At 38.0% G+C, this 20,472-nt stretch overlaps 2 protein-coding genes across 12 annotated transcripts in view; both read left to right on the top strand.

The window, feature by feature from the left end:
• Positions 1-20,472, top strand: part of LOC126932880 (COP9 signalosome complex subunit 9-like) — a 249,397-nt gene that overhangs the window by 132,553 nt on the left and 96,372 nt on the right. The gene's annotated exons all lie outside the window — the stretch shown is intronic.
• The window catches only part of AGFG1 (ArfGAP with FG repeats 1), an 88,817-nt gene that overhangs the window by 61,168 nt on the left and 7,177 nt on the right, over positions 1-20,472 (top strand). For 5 of the 11 annotated variants that reach the window (XM_050752110.1, XM_050752108.1, XM_050752105.1 and 2 more), the window contains 6 exons: positions 957-1,137; positions 2,496-2,575; positions 2,775-2,867; positions 16,224-16,271; positions 18,123-18,281; positions 19,844-19,935. In XM_050752110.1, the coding sequence (XP_050608067.1) occupies positions 957-1,137; positions 2,496-2,575; positions 2,775-2,867; positions 16,224-16,271; positions 18,123-18,281; positions 19,844-19,935 (653 nt within the window). The remainder of the gene's footprint in view (positions 1-956; positions 1,138-2,495; positions 2,576-2,774; positions 2,868-16,223; positions 16,272-18,122; positions 18,282-19,843; positions 19,936-20,472) is intronic. The other 6 variants (XM_050752111.1, XM_050752107.1, XM_050752103.1 and 3 more) reach the window with 3 other exon arrangements.

The raw sequence follows: 20,472 nt of genomic DNA, 5'->3' as shown, positions 1-20,472 counted from the left end.
TCATATTGAGTAAAATGTTCACTTGGCACATTTTGTACCTGAAATATCAACTACAAAACTGAGGACATAGGAACTGATTTGTAAACTTTCAGTCTCACTAGTTGAGAAAAATTTTATTTTGTCCTAGAAGGCATGCTTTACTTTTCTTTGGCAATAAAGAGCCAAGAAACCCCATTGGCAGAGCTGAATGGAGGGTTATTTGGTGGTTTCTGTGATGTATTTACTTTGAACAAATTTCCGTTAACAACTTGGTGGGTTTTATATTTTTTTAAGAAATTCATGAATTTTATAGTATAGTCTTGTATCCAGTTTTATCTTAAGGCTAGTAGCCTCTAAAAATGCATATGGCAGTGGTGAATAGCAGGTGTGTGTTGCTAAATGGAATTCTCCATTCTGATCTCTGGGCCTGTTCTCCTCCTCTCCAAAATGGATAATTCTAAGCATTAAACTCATGGAGTTGTGTTCTAAGTATTATTGCATGTAAGGCATTTAGAACGGTGCTTAGCACATAGTAAGTGCTTAGTAAATGTTTCCCGTTATTACTGTCTCTTAATTTTTTCATGGAGAGTGCTGAGGGAAATGATGCTATTGATAGACTGTTCACATTAGGTCCAGCATTATATGAATTTATATGTTCACGTGAACAAGATCCACTTGTCTTGGAGATGTTAACATAGTAGCACTTGAGAGTTTCTTGCTTATGCATAATCTAGACAAATTTTTTTGGTACAGAGTCTTAATTTTTGTTAAAAGACATATTCTGTCTTTACCACAGTGGTATGTATAACGACTAATCCTGTCCTGTATGGTCCAGGTTATTTATTAGATTAATGATTTGGAATCCTGCTTAACTCCAAATCCATTTTAAGTTTACCTATGTTTCATGGCAAATGTAGTTGCTAAGTTGAAAGTGTAACTTTAAATTTTTGGTGTAACGTGATTTTGTTCATTCCCAGGTGGTGATCAGGGAAGTGGCTTTGGGACCACAGGTAAAGCTCCTGTTGGTTCTGTGGTTTCAGTTCCCAGTCAGTCAAGTGCGTCTTCAGACAAGTATGCAGCTCTGGCAGAACTAGACAGCGTTTTCAGTTCCGCAGCCACCTCCAGTAATGCGTATACTTCCACAAGTAATGCTAGCAGGTACCTTGTCTTAGCTAGCCCCTCCTGCTTTGTGTTTTATCTTTTTTTTCCAACTTTGAGTAATCAAGTTAAAAAATGACTGTTTTAAGGTATAATTTTAAAGGTCTTGAATACTTTTGTAAATTTGAGGAATTTGAATTTAGTTTGCTAATTAAAATATAATCCTTGAATAATTGGCATAATTTTATCTTTTCATTGAATCAGACGTTTTTGTTATGTTCTGTCTTTGAACACTAAACCGTATTTGAGAGCATGTACACATCTCAAAATGGACAGTTATTTTCAGATTGTACTCAGCGGAGAATCCATTTAGTAGTCAAATAATATACTTTAAAAATAGTTTTTAGTCATGAAGATTAAACAGTGAAAGTACCATATTATAGGCTTAGTCGTAAATACAGATTTTTAGAAGTGTTTGCACCAAAGCCCAAAATCAATTCTATATCTCTTTAGTGTCATCCTTGTATTTATAAATAAGCACATCTGCTATTATGTTCATATAGATCTGTTAGAATTCTTGGCAGTAGGAAGCATGACACATTTTAAGGACATTACACTTGTAAAAAACTCTTCTAGTCTTTATTTTAGAGTTGCGAAAATAGTCTCGGAAATACAAGAGAGTTACCTATAACAGTGTTTTATTCATCTCTGTTTTCCATTCCTGTGGATTGTATTTACTACTTTCTTTTGTTATCCTAGTAGCTTATTTTCCTTAGGGTTGTAACACTTGTAGAAACATAAAGTCTGGAAACATACGTGATACATAATACATGATTTATTGATATTACATTACAGTACATCAGGGGTTCACAAAGTGATCCATGGAATGTTTGGGGTACTTGAGACCCTTTCATGGGGTCTGTGAGGTTAAAACTTTCTTTATAATAATTCTGAGAGATTGTTTACCTTTTCATTAATTGATATTTGCATTAATGGTGCAAAAACAATGGCAAGTAAAACTTGCTGTTGCTGGTGTCTTTTTTTTTTTTTTTTTTGGTACTTTAAATTCTAGGGTACATGTGCACAACATGCGAGTTTGTTATGTAGGTATACATGTGCCATGTTGGCTTGCTGCACTCATCAACTCATCGTTTACATTAGGTATTTCTCCTAATGCTATCCCTCCCCCAGACCCCCCACCCCTGACAGGCCCCCGTGTGTAATGTTTCCCACCCTGTGTCCATGTGTTCTTGTTGTTCATCTTTACACTTAAATGTCTTAATTTTTCTTTGTGTTGATAACTGATGCTATGATACATGATATGTTCATTATTTTATGGCTACCCTGTAGATCGATTATCCTTACTTTCTCTTTTTTTAAAGAAAAAAAAAATGAACTCTTTCAATATTTGTTCTCAGCAATGTTTTTGGAACAGTGCCAGTGGGTGCTTCTGCACAGACACAGCCTGCTTCATCAAGTGTGCCTGCTCCATTTGGAGGTATGTGCTTCTGGTATATATACTGTTTTTTATAAAGAACCCAAGTATATATTGTGTAGCATTTTCTTAGGAGTCAAAGCAATGATTTGTTATCAGAATCCTTGAGTTTTCTGTCTTGATAAATATAGTGAACAAATAATTTAAATCTTAAATACAAAATGTATTAGGATTTTATAGTGTATTTTATAATTTTTTAAAGCTACGCCTTCCACAAATCCATTTGTTGCTGCTGCTGGTCCATCTGTGGCATCTTCTACAAATCCATTTCAGACCAATGCCAGAGGAGCAACAGGTAAGAAAAAGAGACAGTCAGTAGAACAGTAAGCTTTGGGGAAGGTGTTTATCAACAAAGATACCATGTGAAGAACACCAGAAAATGGGGCTTCTTTCTTAGTGAAGTGAATGGCAAATGGATAGAGGAGTTTGTCCATAAAGACAAATTCTAACTGAAAGTTCATAAAATCCTAGAATTTAACAGTTGGGAGGGACCTTAGAAATTATCTAGTGTCTGCCCTTTCCAGTTAAAGCTTTCATTTTTCAGGTAGGGAAGCCCAGACATGGAGATGAGACTCCACAGAACGTTTATGACAGAGTTGAGACTTAAACAGAGCAATTTAGACATATTTGGTGGTCTAGTTTCAGAATTACTGGTTGTAACTCATGCAATCTTAATGGAACCATTTTACGAGAAGTTTTTATTTTCCCTATGAGATTGCATCAGATGACTTTATTATGTGAATTCTTAATTATTAGGTCTTTTTCTAGTGAATATCTCTTTCAAGTGTGAATATTTTTTAAGTTGTGGAAACTTGATTCAGTTGTGGGTATAATACTGAATATTTTGTCTTTTGATAATTTTTTCCCTTAATTCTCTTTGTTTTCTCCATTTTTTTCTTTTTGATTCATACTGTAAGCCAGTCACATTTTTCTCACGTTATACCTCTGATTTTTGTCATATTACCTTAAACACCAGAGATATTTGCCAATATCTTGGAATGTCAGCAAGTACATTTGTTATGGCTGGGTATCCATTAAATCTAGAGTTTGTATGCTTTTTGTGTCTATGTCACAGTAATTTAGAACTAAAGCCTAAACTCCAGTTATAGTAAATGTTGATATGAAATCTTGAGAGATTAGGTACTTGTAACATTGAAATCAAATTAAACCATTAAGAATTACTAGTTTTTAGTAAATCTCTGTCATTGACAAGATTAAGAATCACAGTATTAGAAGTTTGAGCTGTAACTATTTTCTTTTCACATAAATGTCTTCACTTTGTTGGTAACTAACATAATAGATATTTGATAAGTATTTGAATTTCACACAAAATTTAACTTTAAAAAATAGTTTGTTTTAATTCAAGCGTACCTAATGAATGATTGTTTTAAATTTCCATTTGTACAATTTCTTCATTAGGTGTGTGATATGTGCAGTGTTTCTGTTTCTTAGCATACTGTTTTCATTTTGTGGACTGAGTTTGTAAAATGTTTCATGATACAATGGGTTTTTGTACATTGCCTCATTTAATCCACTCAGCTGTCATCAAATAAATATTTTAATTGTGTGACAGCTGAGGGAACAGGCCCAGAAAAGTTAATTGGACATATTTTGAGTACAGCCAGCCAAACTCGTGTTCGAATTCTGATTTAGAGTTACTTCTGGTTGACCACAAGAAAGCCTTTTGAATTTTGTTCTTTTACTGAATGGGGTAAGAATGATAGGGGAATGTTCAAACATTTATTGTGATAAAGTTGTTCACAAGATGCTATTGAGATATTTATAGATATTATAACTTCATTTAAGAACTGATGAATAGAAACTCAAATTATGCTTTGGCTGAGCCTAATCGTGTTGACCTAACTTGTTTGAGCCTTCATGTTGTCCTTCTCTATAGAATGTGAACAGTATTCTCTTGCTGGCAGGTTTGTTGTAAAATTAGATGATGCACATTTACCCTGTATGGTCTTCACATTACAGCATATGCTGAGTAAATCAGACCTAATATTTTCCTTTCATGACTATAGCTCTGAGTTGGTTCTGTCATTAGAGTTAAGGGCCTTTTTTTGCTTGTTTTATTTAGAGTATGAAAGTTTTATAAAAGTTGAAGCTCTACATAGGATATAAAATAATATAAAATGTACAATGTATGTTCAGATAATATAATTTTAGTATTAACTAACAAGAATTTATTAGAAAGGTAAAACTACAGTGTCCACAAATGTTTATTTCAAGGTAATACATTTTTTCCATTATAAGTCATTTTGAATTTATCACATTGGTCACTTTATTAGATTATTATTGAATTGACCAAATCATAAGCATTAACTGCATATGTTTCTATTGAAACTGAAATATAAACAATACTTTGACAAATACACTATACTTAAGAATTTCCAGTGTTTTATACCATCAAAATTAATATTATTTAAGAACTTTTTGTTGCCTTCAAATATATTAACACTGGCCGGGCACAGTGCCTCATGTCTGTAGTCCCAGCACTTCGGGAGGCCAAAGCGGTGGCCAGGTGTTTGAGACCAGCCTGGCCAACATGTTAAGACCCTGTCTCTACTAAAAATGCAAAAATTAGGCAGGTGCGGTGGTACATGCCTCTAGTCCCAGCTACTCGGGAGGCTGAGGCAGGAGAATCGCTTGAACCAGGAAAGTGGAGGTTGCAGTGAGCTGAGATGGTACAATTGGACTCCAGCCTGGGCGACAGAGCGAGACTCTGTTTTAAAAAAAGAAAAAACAAATATGTTAACACTGTGAAATTACATTTTGAGGTACCCTTTGATCCTAGCACTTTGGGATGCCGAGGTAGGTGGGTTGCTTGAAGCCCAGGAGTTTGAGAGCAGCCTGGGCAACATGGTGAATCCCATTTCTACCAAAAATACATGGTGGCAGACACCTGGAGTCCTAGCTACTCAGGAGGCTGAGGTGGGAGGATTACCTGGACTAGGAGTTCGAAGCTACACTGAGCTGTGATTGCACAACCACACTTCACCCCGGCTAACAGGCCCTATCTCAAAACAAAAAAAGAAAGGAGGTACCCTTATTGCATACCTTACTGCATAATAGTTCTATGTGAAATTTGGAAAGGTTTATCTATGTATTTCTTTTTTGTTTGTTTGTTTGTTTTAGACAGATCCTCACTCTGTCACCCAGACTGGAGTGCAGTGGCTTAATCTTTGCTCACTGCAACCTCTACGTCCCGGGTTCAAGCAATTCTCATGCGTCAGCCTCCTGAGTAGCTGGGAATACAGGCGTGTGCCACCACACTCGGCTAATTTTTGTATTTTTAGTAGAGATGGGGTTTCGCCATGTTGACCAGACTGGTCTTGAACTCCTGGCCTCAAATGATCTGCCTGCCTCGGCCTCCCAAAGTGCTGGGATTACAGACATCAGCCACCGCACCTGGATCATTCTTAAAATGACTTTTAAATAATCATTTTTTCTGGATTTATAAAACTTTGGGGCTTTAGCTTTTTTTTTTTCATACTTTAAGTTCTAGGGTACATGTGCACAACATGCAGTTATGTTACATACGTATACATGTGCCATGTTGATGTGCTGCACCCATTATTAACTCGTCATTTACATTAGGTATGTCTCCTAATGCTATCCTCTCCCCCTACACTGCACCCCAAGACAGGCCCCAGTGTGTGATGTTCCCGACCATGTATCCAAGTGTTCTCATTTTTCAGTTCCCACCTATGAGTCAGAACATGCGGTGTTTGGTTTTCTGTCCTTGCAATAGTTTGCTCAGAGTGATGGTTTCCAGCTTCATCCATGTGCCTACAAAGGACATGAACTCATCCTTTTTTATGGCTGCATAGTATTCCATGGTTTATGTGTACTGCATTTTCTTAATCCAGTCTATCATTGATAGACATTTGGGTTGGTTCCAAGTCTTTGCTATTGGGAATAGTGCTGCAATAAACATATGTGTGCATGTGTCTTTATAGTAGCATGATTTATAATCCTGTGGGTATATACCCAGTAATGGGATTGCTGGGTCAAATGGTATTTCTAGTTCTAGATCCTTGAGAAATTGCCACACTGTCTTCCACAATGGTTGAACTAGTTTACATTCCCACCAACAGTGTAAAAGTGTTCCTGTTTCTCCACATTCTCTCCAGCACTGTTTCCTGACTTTTTGATGATCGCCATTCTAAGTGGTGTGAGATGGTATCTCATTGTAGTTTTGATTTGCATTTCTCTGATGGCCGGTGATAATGAGCATTTTTTCATGTGTCTGTTGGCTGCAATAAATGTTGTCTTTTGAGAAGTGTCTGTCTGTTCATATCCTTTGCCCACTTTTTGATAGGGTTGTTTGATTTTTTCTTGTGAATTTGTTTAAGTTCCTTGTAGATTCTGGATATTAGCCCTTTGTCAGATGAGTAGATTGAAGAAATTTTCTCCCATTCTGTAGGTTGCCTGTTCACTCTGATGGTAGTTTCTTTTGCTGTGCAGAAGCTCTTTAGTTTAATTAGATCCCATCTGTCTATTTTGGCTTTCGTGGCCATTGCTTTTGGTGTTTTAGTCATGAAGTCCTTGCCCATTCCTACGTCCTGAATGTTACTGCCTGGGTTTTCTTCTAGGGTTTTTATGGTTTTAGGTCTAACATTTAAGTCTTTAATCCATCTTGAATTAATTTTTATACAAGGTGTAAGGAAGGGATCCAGTTTCAGCTTTCTACTTATGGCTAGCCAGTTTTCCCAGCACCATTTATTAAATAGGGAATCCTTTTCCCATTTCTTGTTTTTGTCAGGTTTGTCAAAGATCAGATGGTTGTAGATGTGTGGTATTATTTCTAAGGACTCTGTTCTGTTTTGGTACCAGTACCATGCTGTTTTGGTTACTGTAGCCTTGTAGTATAGTTTAAAGTCAGGTAGCGTGATGCCTCCAGCTTTGTTCTTTTTGCTTAGGATTGTCTTGGCAATGCGGGCTCTTTTTTGTTTCCATATGAACTTTAAAGTAGTTTTTACCAGTTCTGTGAAGAAAGTCATTGGTAGCTTGACGGGGATGGCATTCAATCTGTAAATTACCTTGGGCAGTATGGCCATTTTCACGATATTGATTCTTCCTATCCATGAGCATGGAATGTTCTTCTATTTGTTTGTGTCCTCTTTTATTTCATTGAGCAGTGGTTTGTAGTTCTCCTTGAAGAGGTCCTTCACATCCTTTGTAAGTTGGATTCCTAGGTATTTTATTCTCTTTGAAGCAGTTGTGAATGGGAGTTCACTCATGATTTGGCTCTCTGTCCACTATTGGTGTATAGGAATGTTTGTGACTTTTGCACATTGATTTTGTATCCTGAGGCTTTGGGCTGAGATGATGGGGTTTTCTAAATATACAGTCATGTCATCTGCAAACAGGGACAATTTGACTCCCTCTTTTCCTAATTGAATAGCCTTTATTTCTTTCTCCTGCCTGGTTGCCCTGGCCAGAACTTTCAACACTATGTTGAATAGGAGTGGTGAGTGAGGGCATCCCTGTCTTATGCCAGTTTTCAAAGGGAATGCTTCCAGTTTTTGTCCATTCAGTATGATATTGGCTGTGGGTTTGTCATAAATAGCTCTCATTATTTTGAGCTACATTCCATGAATACCTAGTTTATTGAGAGTTTTTAGCATTGAAGGGCTGTTGAATTTTGTCAAAGGCCTTTTCTGCATCTATTGAGATAATCATGTGGTTTTTGCCTTTGTTTCTGTTTATATGCTGGATTACATTTATTGATTTGTGTATGTTGAACCAGCCTTGTATTCCAGGGTTGAAGCCAACTTGATCGTGGTGGATAAGCTTCTTGATGTGCTGCTGGATTCGATTTGCCAGTGTTTTATTGAGGACGTTTGCATCGATGTTCATCAAGGATATTGGTCTGAAATTCTCTTTTTATGTTGTGTCTCTGCCAGGCTTTGGTATCAGGATGATGCTGGCCTCATAAAATGAGTTAGGGAGGATTCCCTGTTTTTCTATTGATTGGAATAGTTTCAGAAGGAATGGTATCAGCTCCTCTTTGTACCTCTGGTAGAATTTGGCTGTGAATCTGTCTGGTCCTTGACTTTTTTTTGGTTGGTAGGCTATTAATTATCAATTTCAGAGCCTGTTATTGGTCTATTCAGGGATTCAATTTCTTCCTGGTTTAGTCTTGGGAGAGTGTATATGTCCAGGAATTTATCCATTTCTTCCAGGTTTTCTAGTTTATTTGCGTAGAGGTGTTCATAGTATTCTCTGATGGTAGTTTATATTTCTGTGGGATCAGTGGTGATATCCCCTTTATCATTTTTTATTGTGTCTGTTTGATTCTTTTCTCTTTTCTTCTTTATTAGTCTTGCCTAGCAGTCTATCAGTTTTGTTGATCTTTTCAAAAAACCAGCTCCTGGATTCATTGATTTTTTTTTGAAGGGTTTTTTTGTGTCTCTGTCTCCTTCAGTTCTGCTGTGATCTAAGTTATTTCTTGCCTTCTGCTAGCTTTTGAATATGTTTGCTCTTGCTTCTCTAGTTCTTTTAATTGTGATGTTAGGGTGTCAACTTTAGATCTTTCCTGCTTTCTCTTATGCGCATTTAGTGCTATAAATTTCCCTCTACACACTGCTTTAAATGTGTACCAGAGATTCTGGTATGTTGTGTCTTTGTTCTCATTGGTTTCAAAGAACATCTTTATTTCTGCCTTCATTTCGTTATGTACCCAGTAGTCATTCAGTAGCAGGTTGTTCAGTTTCCATGTAGTTGTTTGGTTTGAGTGAGTTTCTTTTTTTTTTTTTTTTTTTTTTTCTTTGAGACGGAGTCTTGCTCTGTAGCCCGGGCTGGAGTGCAGTGGCCGGATCTCAGCTCACTGCAAGCTCCGCCTCCCGGGTTTACGCCATTCTCCTGCCGTGAGTTTCTTAATCCTGAGTTTTAATTTGATTGCACTGTGGTCTGAGAGACAGTTTGTTACAATTTCTGTTCTTTTACATTTGCTGAGGAGTGATTTACTTCCAATTGTGTGGTCAGTTTTGGAGTAAGTGCAGTGTGGTGCTAAGAGGAATGTATATTCTGTTGATTTGGGGTGGAGTGTTCTGTAGATGTCTATTAGGTCCTCTTGGTGCAGAGCTGAGTTCAAGTCCTGGATATCCTTGTTACCTTTCTGTCGATATCCTGTCTCATTGATCTGTCTAATGTTGACAGTGGGGGTGTTAAAGTCACCCATTATTACTGTGTGGGAGTCTAAGTCTCTTTGTGGGTCTCTAAGGGCTTGCTTTTTGAATCTGGGTGCTCCTGTATTGGGTGCATATATATTTAGGATTGTTAGCTCTTCTTGTTGAATTGATCCCTTTACCATTATGTAATGGCCTTCTTTGTCTCTTTTGATCTTTGATGGTTTAAAGTCTGTTTTATCAGAGACTAGGATTGAACCCCTGCTTTTTTTTTGTTTTCCATTTGCTTAGTAGATCTGTCTCCATCCCTTTATTTTGAGCCTGTGTATGTCTCTGTATGTGAGATGGGTCTCCTGAATACAGCACACTGATGGGTCTTGACTCTATCCAATTTGCCAGTCTGTGTTTTTTTTTTTTTTTTTTTTTTTTTTTTTGAGACAGAGTCTCACTTTGTCACCCAGGCTGGAGTGCTGTGGCGTGATCTTGGCTCACTGCAGGCTCCGCCTCCTGGGTTCACACCATTCTCCCGCCTTGGCCTCCCGAGTAACTGGGACTACAGGCGCCCACCACCATGCCCAGCTAATTTTTTTGTATTTTTAGTAGAGACGGGGTTTCACCGTGTTAGCTAGGATGGTGTCGATCTCCTGACCTCGTGATCTGCCCACCTCGGCCTCCCAAAGTCAGTCTGTGTCTTTTAATTGGGGCATTTAGCCCATTTACATTTAAGGTTAATATTCTTACGTGTGAATTTGATCCTGTTATTTTGCTCGTTAGTTGATGCAGTTTCTTCCTAGCATTGATGGTCTTTACAATTCGACATGTTTTTGCAGTGACTGGTACTGGTTGTTCCTTTCCATGTTTAGTGCTTCCTTCAGGAGCTCTTGTAAAGCAGGCCTGGTGGTGACAAAATCTCTCAGCATTTGCTTGTCTGTAAAGGATTTTATTTCTCCTTCACTTACGAAGCTTAGTTTGGATGGATATGAAATTGTGGTTTGAAAATTCTTTTCTTTAAGAATGTTGAATATTGGCCCCCCACCCTCTTCTGGCTTGTAGAGTTTCTACTGAGAGATCTGCTTTTAGTCTAATGGGCTTCCCTTTGTGGGTAGCCCAACCTTTCTCTCTGGGTGCCCTTAACATTTTTTCCTTCATTTCAAGCTTGGTAAATCTGACAATTATGTATCTTGGCATTGCTCTTCTTGAGGATTATCTTTGTGGCATTCTCTGTATTTCTCAAATTTGAATGTTGGCCTGCCTTGCTAGGTTGTGGAAGTTCTCCTGGATACTATCCTGAAGAGTGTTTTCCAGCTTGGTTCCATTCTCCCTGTCACTTTCAGGTACACCAATCAGACGTAGTTTTGGTCTTTTCACATAGTCCTATATTTCTTGGAGGCTTTGTTTCTTTTTACTCTTTTTTCTCTAAACTTCTCTTCTCGCTTCATTTCATTCATTTGATCTTCAATCGCTGATACCCTTTCTTCCACTTGATTGAATCAGCTACTGAAGCTTGTGCATGCGTCATGTAGTTCTCGTGCTATGGTTTTCAGCTCCATCAGGTCATTTAAGATCTTCCCTATGCTGTTTGTTCTGGTTTGCCATTCGTCTAATCTTTTTTCAAGGTTTTTAGCTTCCTTGTGATGGGTTCGAACATTCTCCTTTAGCTCGGAGAAGTTTGTTATTACTGATCTTCTGAAGCCTACTTCGGTCAGCTCGTCAAAGTCATTTTCCATCCTGTTTTGTTCCGTTGCTGGCGAGGAGATGTGATGCTTTGGAGGAGAAGAGGCACTCTGGTTTTTAGAATTTCCAACTTTTCTGCTCTGGTTTCTCCCCATCTTTGTGGTTTTATCTACCTTTGGTCTTCGATGATGGTGACCTATGGATGGGGTTTTGGTGTGGATGTCCTTTTTGTTGATGTCGATGCTATGCCTTTCTGTTTGTTCATTTTCCTTCTAACAGTCAGGACCCACAGCTGCAGGTCTGTTGGAGTTTGCTGGAGGTCTACTCCAGACCCTGTTTGCCTCGGTATCACTAGCAGAGGCTGCAGAATAGCAAATATTGCAAAATAGCAAATATTGCTGCCTGATCCTTCCTCTGGAAGCTTTGTCTCAGAGGGGCACCAGGCTGTATGAGGTGTCAGTTGGCCCCTACTGGGAAGTGTCTCCCAGTTAGGCTACTAGGGGATCAGGGACCCACTTGAGGAGGCAGTTTGTCCATTCTCAGATCTCAAACTCCATGCTGGGAGAACCACTGCTCTCTTCAAAGCTGTCAGACAGAGACGTTTAGGTCTACAGAAGTTGCTGCTGCGTTTTGTTCAGCTATGCCCTGTCCTCAGAGGTGGAGTCTATAGAGGCAGGCAGGCCTCGTTGAGCTGCGGTGGGCTCCACCCAGTTCAAGCTTCCTGGCTGCCGCCTCCCAGTTCCATCTAGGACTGCTGTGCTAGTAGTGAGCAAGGCTCCATGGGCGTGAGACTTGCCGAGCCAGGCATGGGATATAATCTTCTGGTGTGCCGTTTGCAAAGACCATTGGAAAAGTGCAGTATTAGGGCAGGAGTGTCCCGATTTTCCAGGTACCGTCTGTCACAACTTCCCTTGGCTAGGAAAGGGAATTCCCTGACCCCTTGCGCTTCCTGGGTAAGGGGATGCCCTGCCCTGCTTCAGCTCAGTCTGTGGGCTGCACTCACTGTCCAACCAGTGCCAATGAGATGAGCCCAGTACCTCAGTTGGAAATGCAGAAATCACCCTTCTTCTGAGTCGCTCAAGCTGGGAGCCGTTGACTGAAGCTGTTCCTATTTGGCCATCTTGGAACTCCCTTCTGGGGCTTTAGCTTTTTACAAAACTGTAATATTACATAGTAACTCTCATTAGGAGATTAGCCTGTTATGGCTTAATTTTCCGATTCTATGATATTTAGTTTTTTCCCCCCAGAGCCCTTAAATCTAATTAATAGAGGTAAAATAATTTTTAAATAGTGGGAAATTTTTATAACTCTTAGGTCTCTCCTTTGTCACTGAATGAATAGTTATTATTTCCTAGCATTTATTTTAATGAATGAATGGTTCCAAAGATTTTTTTCCCCAAGGAAAGGTACTTACTGAAATGCAGAGCTTGTTGGATGGTGTCTGGCCCTCATATCTTTGTTTTATTACCTAGGTGGAAACCGATTTGCTAAGATTAATGAATTTGCCTTAAAGTTTCATAATTCCGTAATGGCTGATCTGATATTAATACCCAGAATGCTTCTGAACCAACACTATTTTTTTTTTTTTTTTTTTTTGAGACAGAGTCTCGCTCTGTCGCCCAGACTGGAGTGCAGTGGCGTGATCTCGGCTCACTGCAAGCTCCGCCTCCCGGGTTCACGCCATTCTCCTGCCTCAGCCTCCCCAGTAGCTGGGACTACAGGCGCCCGCCACCACGCCCGGCTAATTTCTTTTTGTATTTTTAGTAGAGACGGGGTTTCACCGTGTTAGCCAGGATGGTCTCGATCTCCTGACCTCGTGATCCGCCTGCCTCGGCCTCCCAAAGTGCTGGGATTACAGGCTTGAGCCACCGCGCCCGGCCGACCAACACTATTTTTGTTCCAGTACAGTTGCCTCCATATTTATACTTTAGTTTCACATTGATGAAACATACCAATTAATATTATGTACTATTCCTTGTATCTGAATACTTAGAAGGCTCACTTCACTTGCCTAGCATACTCTGGAAGTGAGGATTAATACAAAAAAGGGTTGGAGGTAGCTGAGCAAAAGCAAAGAAAAAACCGTAAGTAGAAAGTTACCTTGGGCTGTGAAGGACATATTTTGTTTATAGAATTGCTGCTGCTTTGCTCTCCCTGTGCTCTCACCCTCTCAGTTTACTCTTAATGTTTGGACATCTCTAATATTTAATAATCTACAATTAGCATTTTAAAAAGGAACTGGAAATGAAAATTACCAATTTGGTAATTAAAACAAGAAAGACAGGAAAGTTGTAAAAATTAACACAATAGAAATATTAAACTTGATAGCAGTCTGGAGGAAATATTTGTAAATCCTACATCTGATAAAGGACTTGTATTCAGAATATATAAAGAACTCGTAACAGCTAAATAATAAAAATAAAAAGACAACCCATTTAAAAAGTGAGTGAAATATTTGAATAGATATTTCCCTAAGAAGACATAGAGATGGTCAATAAAAGAAAAGACAACGATGAACAATGTAAGGAGGTAGAGAAAATGGAAACCTCATATATTGCTTGTGGGAATATAAAATGGTACAACGCCTTAGAAAACATTTTGGCAGTTCCTCAAAATGGTCATCATGGAGTCACCATATAACCTAGCAGAGTGCCACTATTAGGAATATACCAGAGAGAAATGAAAACATGTATCTGCACAAAAATTTGTACACAAATGTTCGTAGCATCAATATTTATCATCGCTAAGAAGTAGAAGCAACCCAAGTGCCCGTCAGCTGATGAAGCCAAATGTTGAATAGTCATACTGTGACAAAGTATTTGATAATAAAAAGTGATGAAGCATTGATAGATGCTACAATATGGATGGACCTTGAAAACATTCTGCTGAGCAGAAGAAACTCGTCACAAAAGGCCACATATTTGTGGTGCCATTTGTGTGAAATGTCCAGAATTGGAAAGAAAAAGTAGATCAATGATTGACGAGGGCTGGGTTTTAGTGGTGGGGCAGCATGGGAAGTGACAGCTGATAGGTATCATGTTTCTTTTGAGGGGCATGAAAATATTCTAAAATTAGATTGTGATGGTGGTTGTACAAGTCTGTGAATATATTTAAAGAAACATTGAATTCTATACTTTAAGTGAATGAGTTGTGTGTAGTATGTGAATTATATTTCAAAAAGCTGTAAAAAGTCTAAAAAAAGTATAGAGCAGTTCAGGACCAGAGCTTGGGGGGGCATCTTTGTTGCAGGCTGAGGTATAGTGATTAATACTGGTTAACAGTCACTGTTGGCTAAAAGTCAGTTTTTGCCAGTGCATTTTGTGAAACATGTCTCCTGTAACATTGTTAGCAAAATTCTATGGACAAGTGTTCTGTGTCTAAACACATATGAGAAATGCTGGAATAAACACAATTTAATGTCATTAATGCAGTACTGCTGCAAGCCTGTAAAGTGCTTTAAGAAAGTAGATAAGACCTGGCACAGTGGCTCACGCCTGTAATCCCAGCACTTTGGGAGGCCGAGGCAGGCGGATCCTGAGGTCAGGAGATTGAGACCATCCTGGCTAACACGGTGAAACCCTGTCTCTACTAAAAATACAAAAAAAGTAGCTGGGCGTGGTGTCGGGCACCTGTAGTCCCAGCTACTCGGGAGGCTGAGGCAGGAGAATGGCGTGAACCTAGGAGGTGGAGCTTGCAGTGAGCTGAGATTGCGCCACTGCACTCCAGTCTGGGCGACAGAGCGAGACTCCGTCTCAAAAAGAAAAAAAAGAAAGTAGATAAATATAAAGGCCACATTTATCTTTCACAGGCCCTTCTCCCTCAGTTAACCTTTTTTTGTATTTGGAATACAGTGACACTTTAAGTTAGCAAGAAAGTTACATTCATTGAGTATTTATTGCAAAGCACTTTAATTTGTCGCTACATTTATTCACAGCAGCTTTGTGATCTCTATTCCTCCACCTCATTTGCAAATGAGGAAACTGAAGCTTATAAAATAAAGTAACATCATGCAACCAGAAAATGACAGAACCACAACTCAGAACCATTCAGTTTTTTAATGCCAATTTAAAAAGTATTCTAATTTTAAATCAATGGAAATACATTTTCGGTACAATCTTACTTCAGATTATTAAAACAAACAAACAAAAGATTATATTATTTAACAATTTAAGTTTACTTTGTATTAATTTATATGTAACCTGTCTGTTCTCAACATACCAGGTGAGTAAGATCTGTACAAGATGCATTTTTCTTTTTTCTCTCTCTCCTATTTAGCCGTTGTATTTTAACCTGTAAATACCGCTTACCTTTCTTTTGAACTAGAATATTTAATAATTTTTCCCTTGTAATACTTAATTAGTTCATTTGAGTTATTTGTGTATTTCTAGTTAATGTGCTGATTTGTAAATAAAACAATCTAGCATTGTTTATGCGCTCTCCCCCAAGACTTGGTTTTGATCCTAAATGTAGATGCTGGATAGTGTCATATGATGCTATGAATAGCGTATTTAGATGTAGCTTATGATGCCTACAAAGTGTTTTTTAATGATTATGAAAAAGTTGATGCTTATTTAAAAAATTAATTTCATCACTATTTCTTAATTTGTTATTATTCTAATCTCCCCTTTATTTCAAACAGTATAAATATTACAGTGTCATGAATATAGTTGAAATTAAAAGGCTGATTTTGTGAATGTATTTTTGTTATGTATTATGCTACCCCCTTAGCAACAGTACGCTCGAATTTTACAACTTCTTAATGAAACAAATATACTTTTATTTTAACAATAGTTATCCATAAATTAATTGACGTTGGTCTCTTTATGGCTTTCCATAAGGCCTTTCTGGAGCAATGCATTCTCAAGTGTTTCCTCACGCTCATTTTGGTAGGTGGCCACAATTAATATCTAGATTTGTGTGGCAATTTGTCTACCTGCTTGTGGAAGCTTCTGCTAGTGTTCTGGATCCCTGCATGTGGAATTAAGTTTTTTTTCCATGTTTTAAAATAGAATGGGCATGGATGTGTGGCATTGGGATTACATTGTATTTAAAATTACATGGAAATTTTTTTAGTGATTTATGTGTAAATGCTGAAAAGCATTACTGCTTACCTACATGGTCATATTAGAATGTTAATAGCCGTTTTGATTCTTTTTCTTGAGTTTGAATTCATGGTATTTTGAGTGATGCCTTTTTGATATACCAAACCATTTTACTGCATTATTCCATGGAGTTTGGTTTTGCTTAACTGTATCCAAGTTTTGCTTTTTAGTGCTCTCTTAAAGTGATTTGTCAAAGTTATGTCAGTGCATTGTTGTCTGTTATGAAGCCCTCCCATTACCCTTGCAGTCTGCTTATTATTATTTAATTCACCTGCTTCCCAATGGCCTGTTTTTCCTTTTTTTCGCATCAATAATAATAAAGTAGTTTTTTAATATTCTAATTAGGTTCATTGAGTAGAATTGCATTGTTACAAACATTACAACTACAGGGATTACTTTGGGCAACATCTGTAACTTGATTTTCAGCTTTTTAAAAATGAAAGACATTCTGTGTAACATTTTTTAGTGTTTAATTTCTGTGCCTTAAACCAATGAACAAATTGGTAAATTTTTAAAATCAGGAAATTTAGTGAATTTTCATGGTATTTTCATTGTATCATCCTTAGAATATTTCATTATGTAATTACTGGTAGTCTATATTTAAAGCAACATTATTGGCTCTTATTTTACTGAGACCCTTCCTAGAACACATAGTTGGAGGTTCTGTTTTTAATATTCACTGATAATAAATAACATACTGTAAGTGAATAGTAAGTAGGGAAATGATGGCAGCGTTCCACATAGCAGGTGTTCACACACATTTCCCCCGACGTGATAATACTCTGTCCACCAAGTAATACCAGCTAGGCATGGCAAGCCAAGGAAGAATACAGTAGCATTGAACACTATGGCCATTTATTCTGCATTCTTTCTAAGAATGCTTATTTCATTTCTAATCTTTGTGGATTTCACACTAATTTTGATAGCTCAGTTGCCCTAACCTTCCTTCAGTCTTCGAAAGCTGTCTTCATTTACCTTCCAGAAGTGGGTGGGAATCCATGTGTGTGTGTATATATATATGGAATTGATTTAATAGGAACATGTCCTTTTAATTGCATTAGTGTTGTTAAGAGAATATCTCTCCTTCTCTGGCTGTAGTCACAAAGCTGCATAGGTTCTGAGTGGTCTGCCTCTAACTAACTCTGTTTGTCCTATAAGTCCTGTCCTTTTTAGTGAACTATTTTTCAGTGGTTTTAAAATTTTTTTCCAGGAACACATATTACTTTATGGCAGATACTTCAGTAGATAAAATTTTGGCCGTTATTTTACTGCATATAACAAAACAAAACTAAGAACAAAAATGTATACTAGTTTACATATTAATTGCATAATCTTTAAAAAGCAGACAACTGTTTAGACTTGAATTTATAATATGAGAAATTTTCTTGGGATTTCAAACAACAGCTTTGGTAGTTTCATTCTGGTCATTGTGTTTTAGAAGAATAAAATTTCTACAGGGTTATGTTAAACTGTAGTGCTAAAACTCGTTGTTAACTTTGTTGGAATTTTGGAATTAACCCTGCCTTTAATGTACATCTTAGTATTTTTCAAGGTGAATGATGTCTTTTTTACAATGTTGTGAGAAACTGAATATGTCCTGTTGTATGTAACTGATCAGCCCTTCTCTTCTGTCAGCGGCAACCTTTGGCACTGCATCCATGAGCATGCCCACGGGATTCGGCACTCCTGCTCCCTACAGTCTTCCCACCAGCTTTAGTGGCAGCTTCCAGCAGCCTGCCTTTCCAGCCCAAGCAGCTTTCCCTCAACAGACAGCTTTTTCTCAACAGCCCAATGGTAAGATCTAACATTTGGCGAGCTGTAAGTTCATTTTATGTATCCTTTTTATATCATAATGTTGTGTGCTTGGGCAGAAAGACTTTTCTAAAGAATACTATACTATTATCTACTGAATTTTACTACACAAAAATAAAAGCTTTTGGTGATTTGAACCTCAGAAAGCTAAGTGATTTTGTAAGTTTTTGTGAGCAGGTTACAATTTATGGGAAATCAGTGACTCTGTAAAGAGTATCCTGTCATTCTCAGAATTTCTGTTGCTTTTTTCTGATTAATTTGTCTTACAAGCCTCTTGATTTTAAAAGGAGAATTTATAGACCTAGAATGTTGGGTTTTTTTTTTCCTTTCTTCACAGAAATGTGTACCTTTTTGTGTGTGAAATAGACTGCTTTTCTAATTTTTCTAATTTAACTATACTGTAGTTAGAGTTTGTTATTTGATTTTAGGAAGAGACAAGATTAACTCAACCATTTTTACCTATTTCTGTCATTTGCTCAAGTTTGAAGTGCATAGATTTGAAGATTCTTGAATCACAACTACATGTTTTCTTTTTTTTTTTTTTAAGTAAGTGGTTATTTAAAAATCTGAAATATGAGCCAAACGTGGTGGCTTACGCTTGTAATCCCAGCACTTTGGGAGGCCGAGGCAGGTAGATCTGAGCTCGGGAATTCGAGACTAGCCTGACCAACATAGAGAAACCCCATCTCTACTAAAAATACAAAATTAGCCGGGCGTGATGGTGGATGCCTGTAATCCCAGCTATTCAAGAGGCAGGAGAATCACTTGAACCCAGGAGGCAGAGGTTGCGGTGAGCTGAGACCGCCATTGCACTCCATCCTGAGCAAAAAGAGCAAAACTCTGTCTCAAAAAAAAAAAAAAAGTTCTGAAATATGGACTGTGGAAGAGCCATAAGTAATAAAAATATTTCCTACAAATACTGTGATGTTTACATAGAAATCATTGGGTTGTCTGCATGGCCTGTCCCAAATAGTCACAAGCTCATCTAGTAACAAAATCCTATAAATTTTAGTTATTAAGACAAGTTAGAATGAAAGAGCTGAATGAAAGTTCTGTTGGCGAGTGTGGTGGCTCACGTCTGTAATCCCACCACTTTAAGAGGCCAAGACAGGTGGATCACTTGAGTTCGGGAGATTGAGACCAGCCTGGACAACATAGTGAAACCCTGTCTCTACAAAAAATACAAAAATTAGCTGGGCATGGTGGCATGTGCCTGTAGTTCCATCTACTCAAGAGACTGAGGTGGAAGGATCACCTGAGCCCTGGAGGTTGAGGCTGCAGTGAGCCATGATCGTGCCACTGGACTCTGGCCTGGGCAGTAGAGTGAGATCCTGTCTCAAAAAAAAAGAAAAAAGTTATTTTAAGACATGCTACAGTAAGTTTGTCTTTGGTATCTGAAAGAGCTTAAGGCCTAACAACTTAACTTTGACATTTTATTTTTGCTGCTCTGGTAGGAATTTCTCTGAAAGTTATTACGAGACTTTATAAGCATCAGATTGTCTCTTGAAGATGTAGGTTATAATTGGTGGTTCTGTTTTCACAAGGTGCAGGTTTTGCAGCATTTGGACAAACAAAGCCAGTGGTAACCCCTTTTGGTCAAGTTGCAGCTGCTGGAGTATCTAGTAATCCTTTTATGGTAAGCAAAACTTAAAATTAAGTACTTTATAAGTTGTTAAATCTTATTTTCAAATTAGGAATAGCAGGCTGTAAGGCCGGGCTTGGTCGCTTACGCCTGTAATCGTAGCACTTTGGGAGGCCGAGGCGGGCAGATCGCAAGGTCAGGAGATTGAGACCATCCTGGCTAACACGATGAAACCCTGTCTCTACTAAAAATACAAAAAAATACAAAAAATTAGCCAAGCACAGTGGCGGGTGCCTGTAGTCCTAGCTACTTGGGAGGCTGAGGCAGGAGAATGGTGTGAACCCAGGAGGTGGAGCTTGCAGTGAGCTGAGATTGCACCACTGCACTCCAGCCTGGGCAACAGAGTGAGACTCTGTCTCAAAAAAATAAAAATAAAGGAATAGCAGGATGTTAATACTTTTAGATGGTATTTGGTGTTCTATTGATATGAGTGACATCATAAGATTGTACAAATTGACACAGAGCCATTATGTGTGATCCTTTTCTGACCTTCTAAAAAAATTAGTTGCAAATCAAAGCGTTGACAGTAGA

Source organism: Macaca thibetana, chromosome 12, assembly GCF_024542745.1.
Source record: "Macaca thibetana thibetana isolate TM-01 chromosome 12, ASM2454274v1, whole genome shotgun sequence".
Taxonomy (NCBI): domain Eukaryota; kingdom Metazoa; phylum Chordata; class Mammalia; order Primates; family Cercopithecidae; genus Macaca; species Macaca thibetana.
This window is presented reverse-complemented; position numbering and strand designations above follow the sequence as displayed.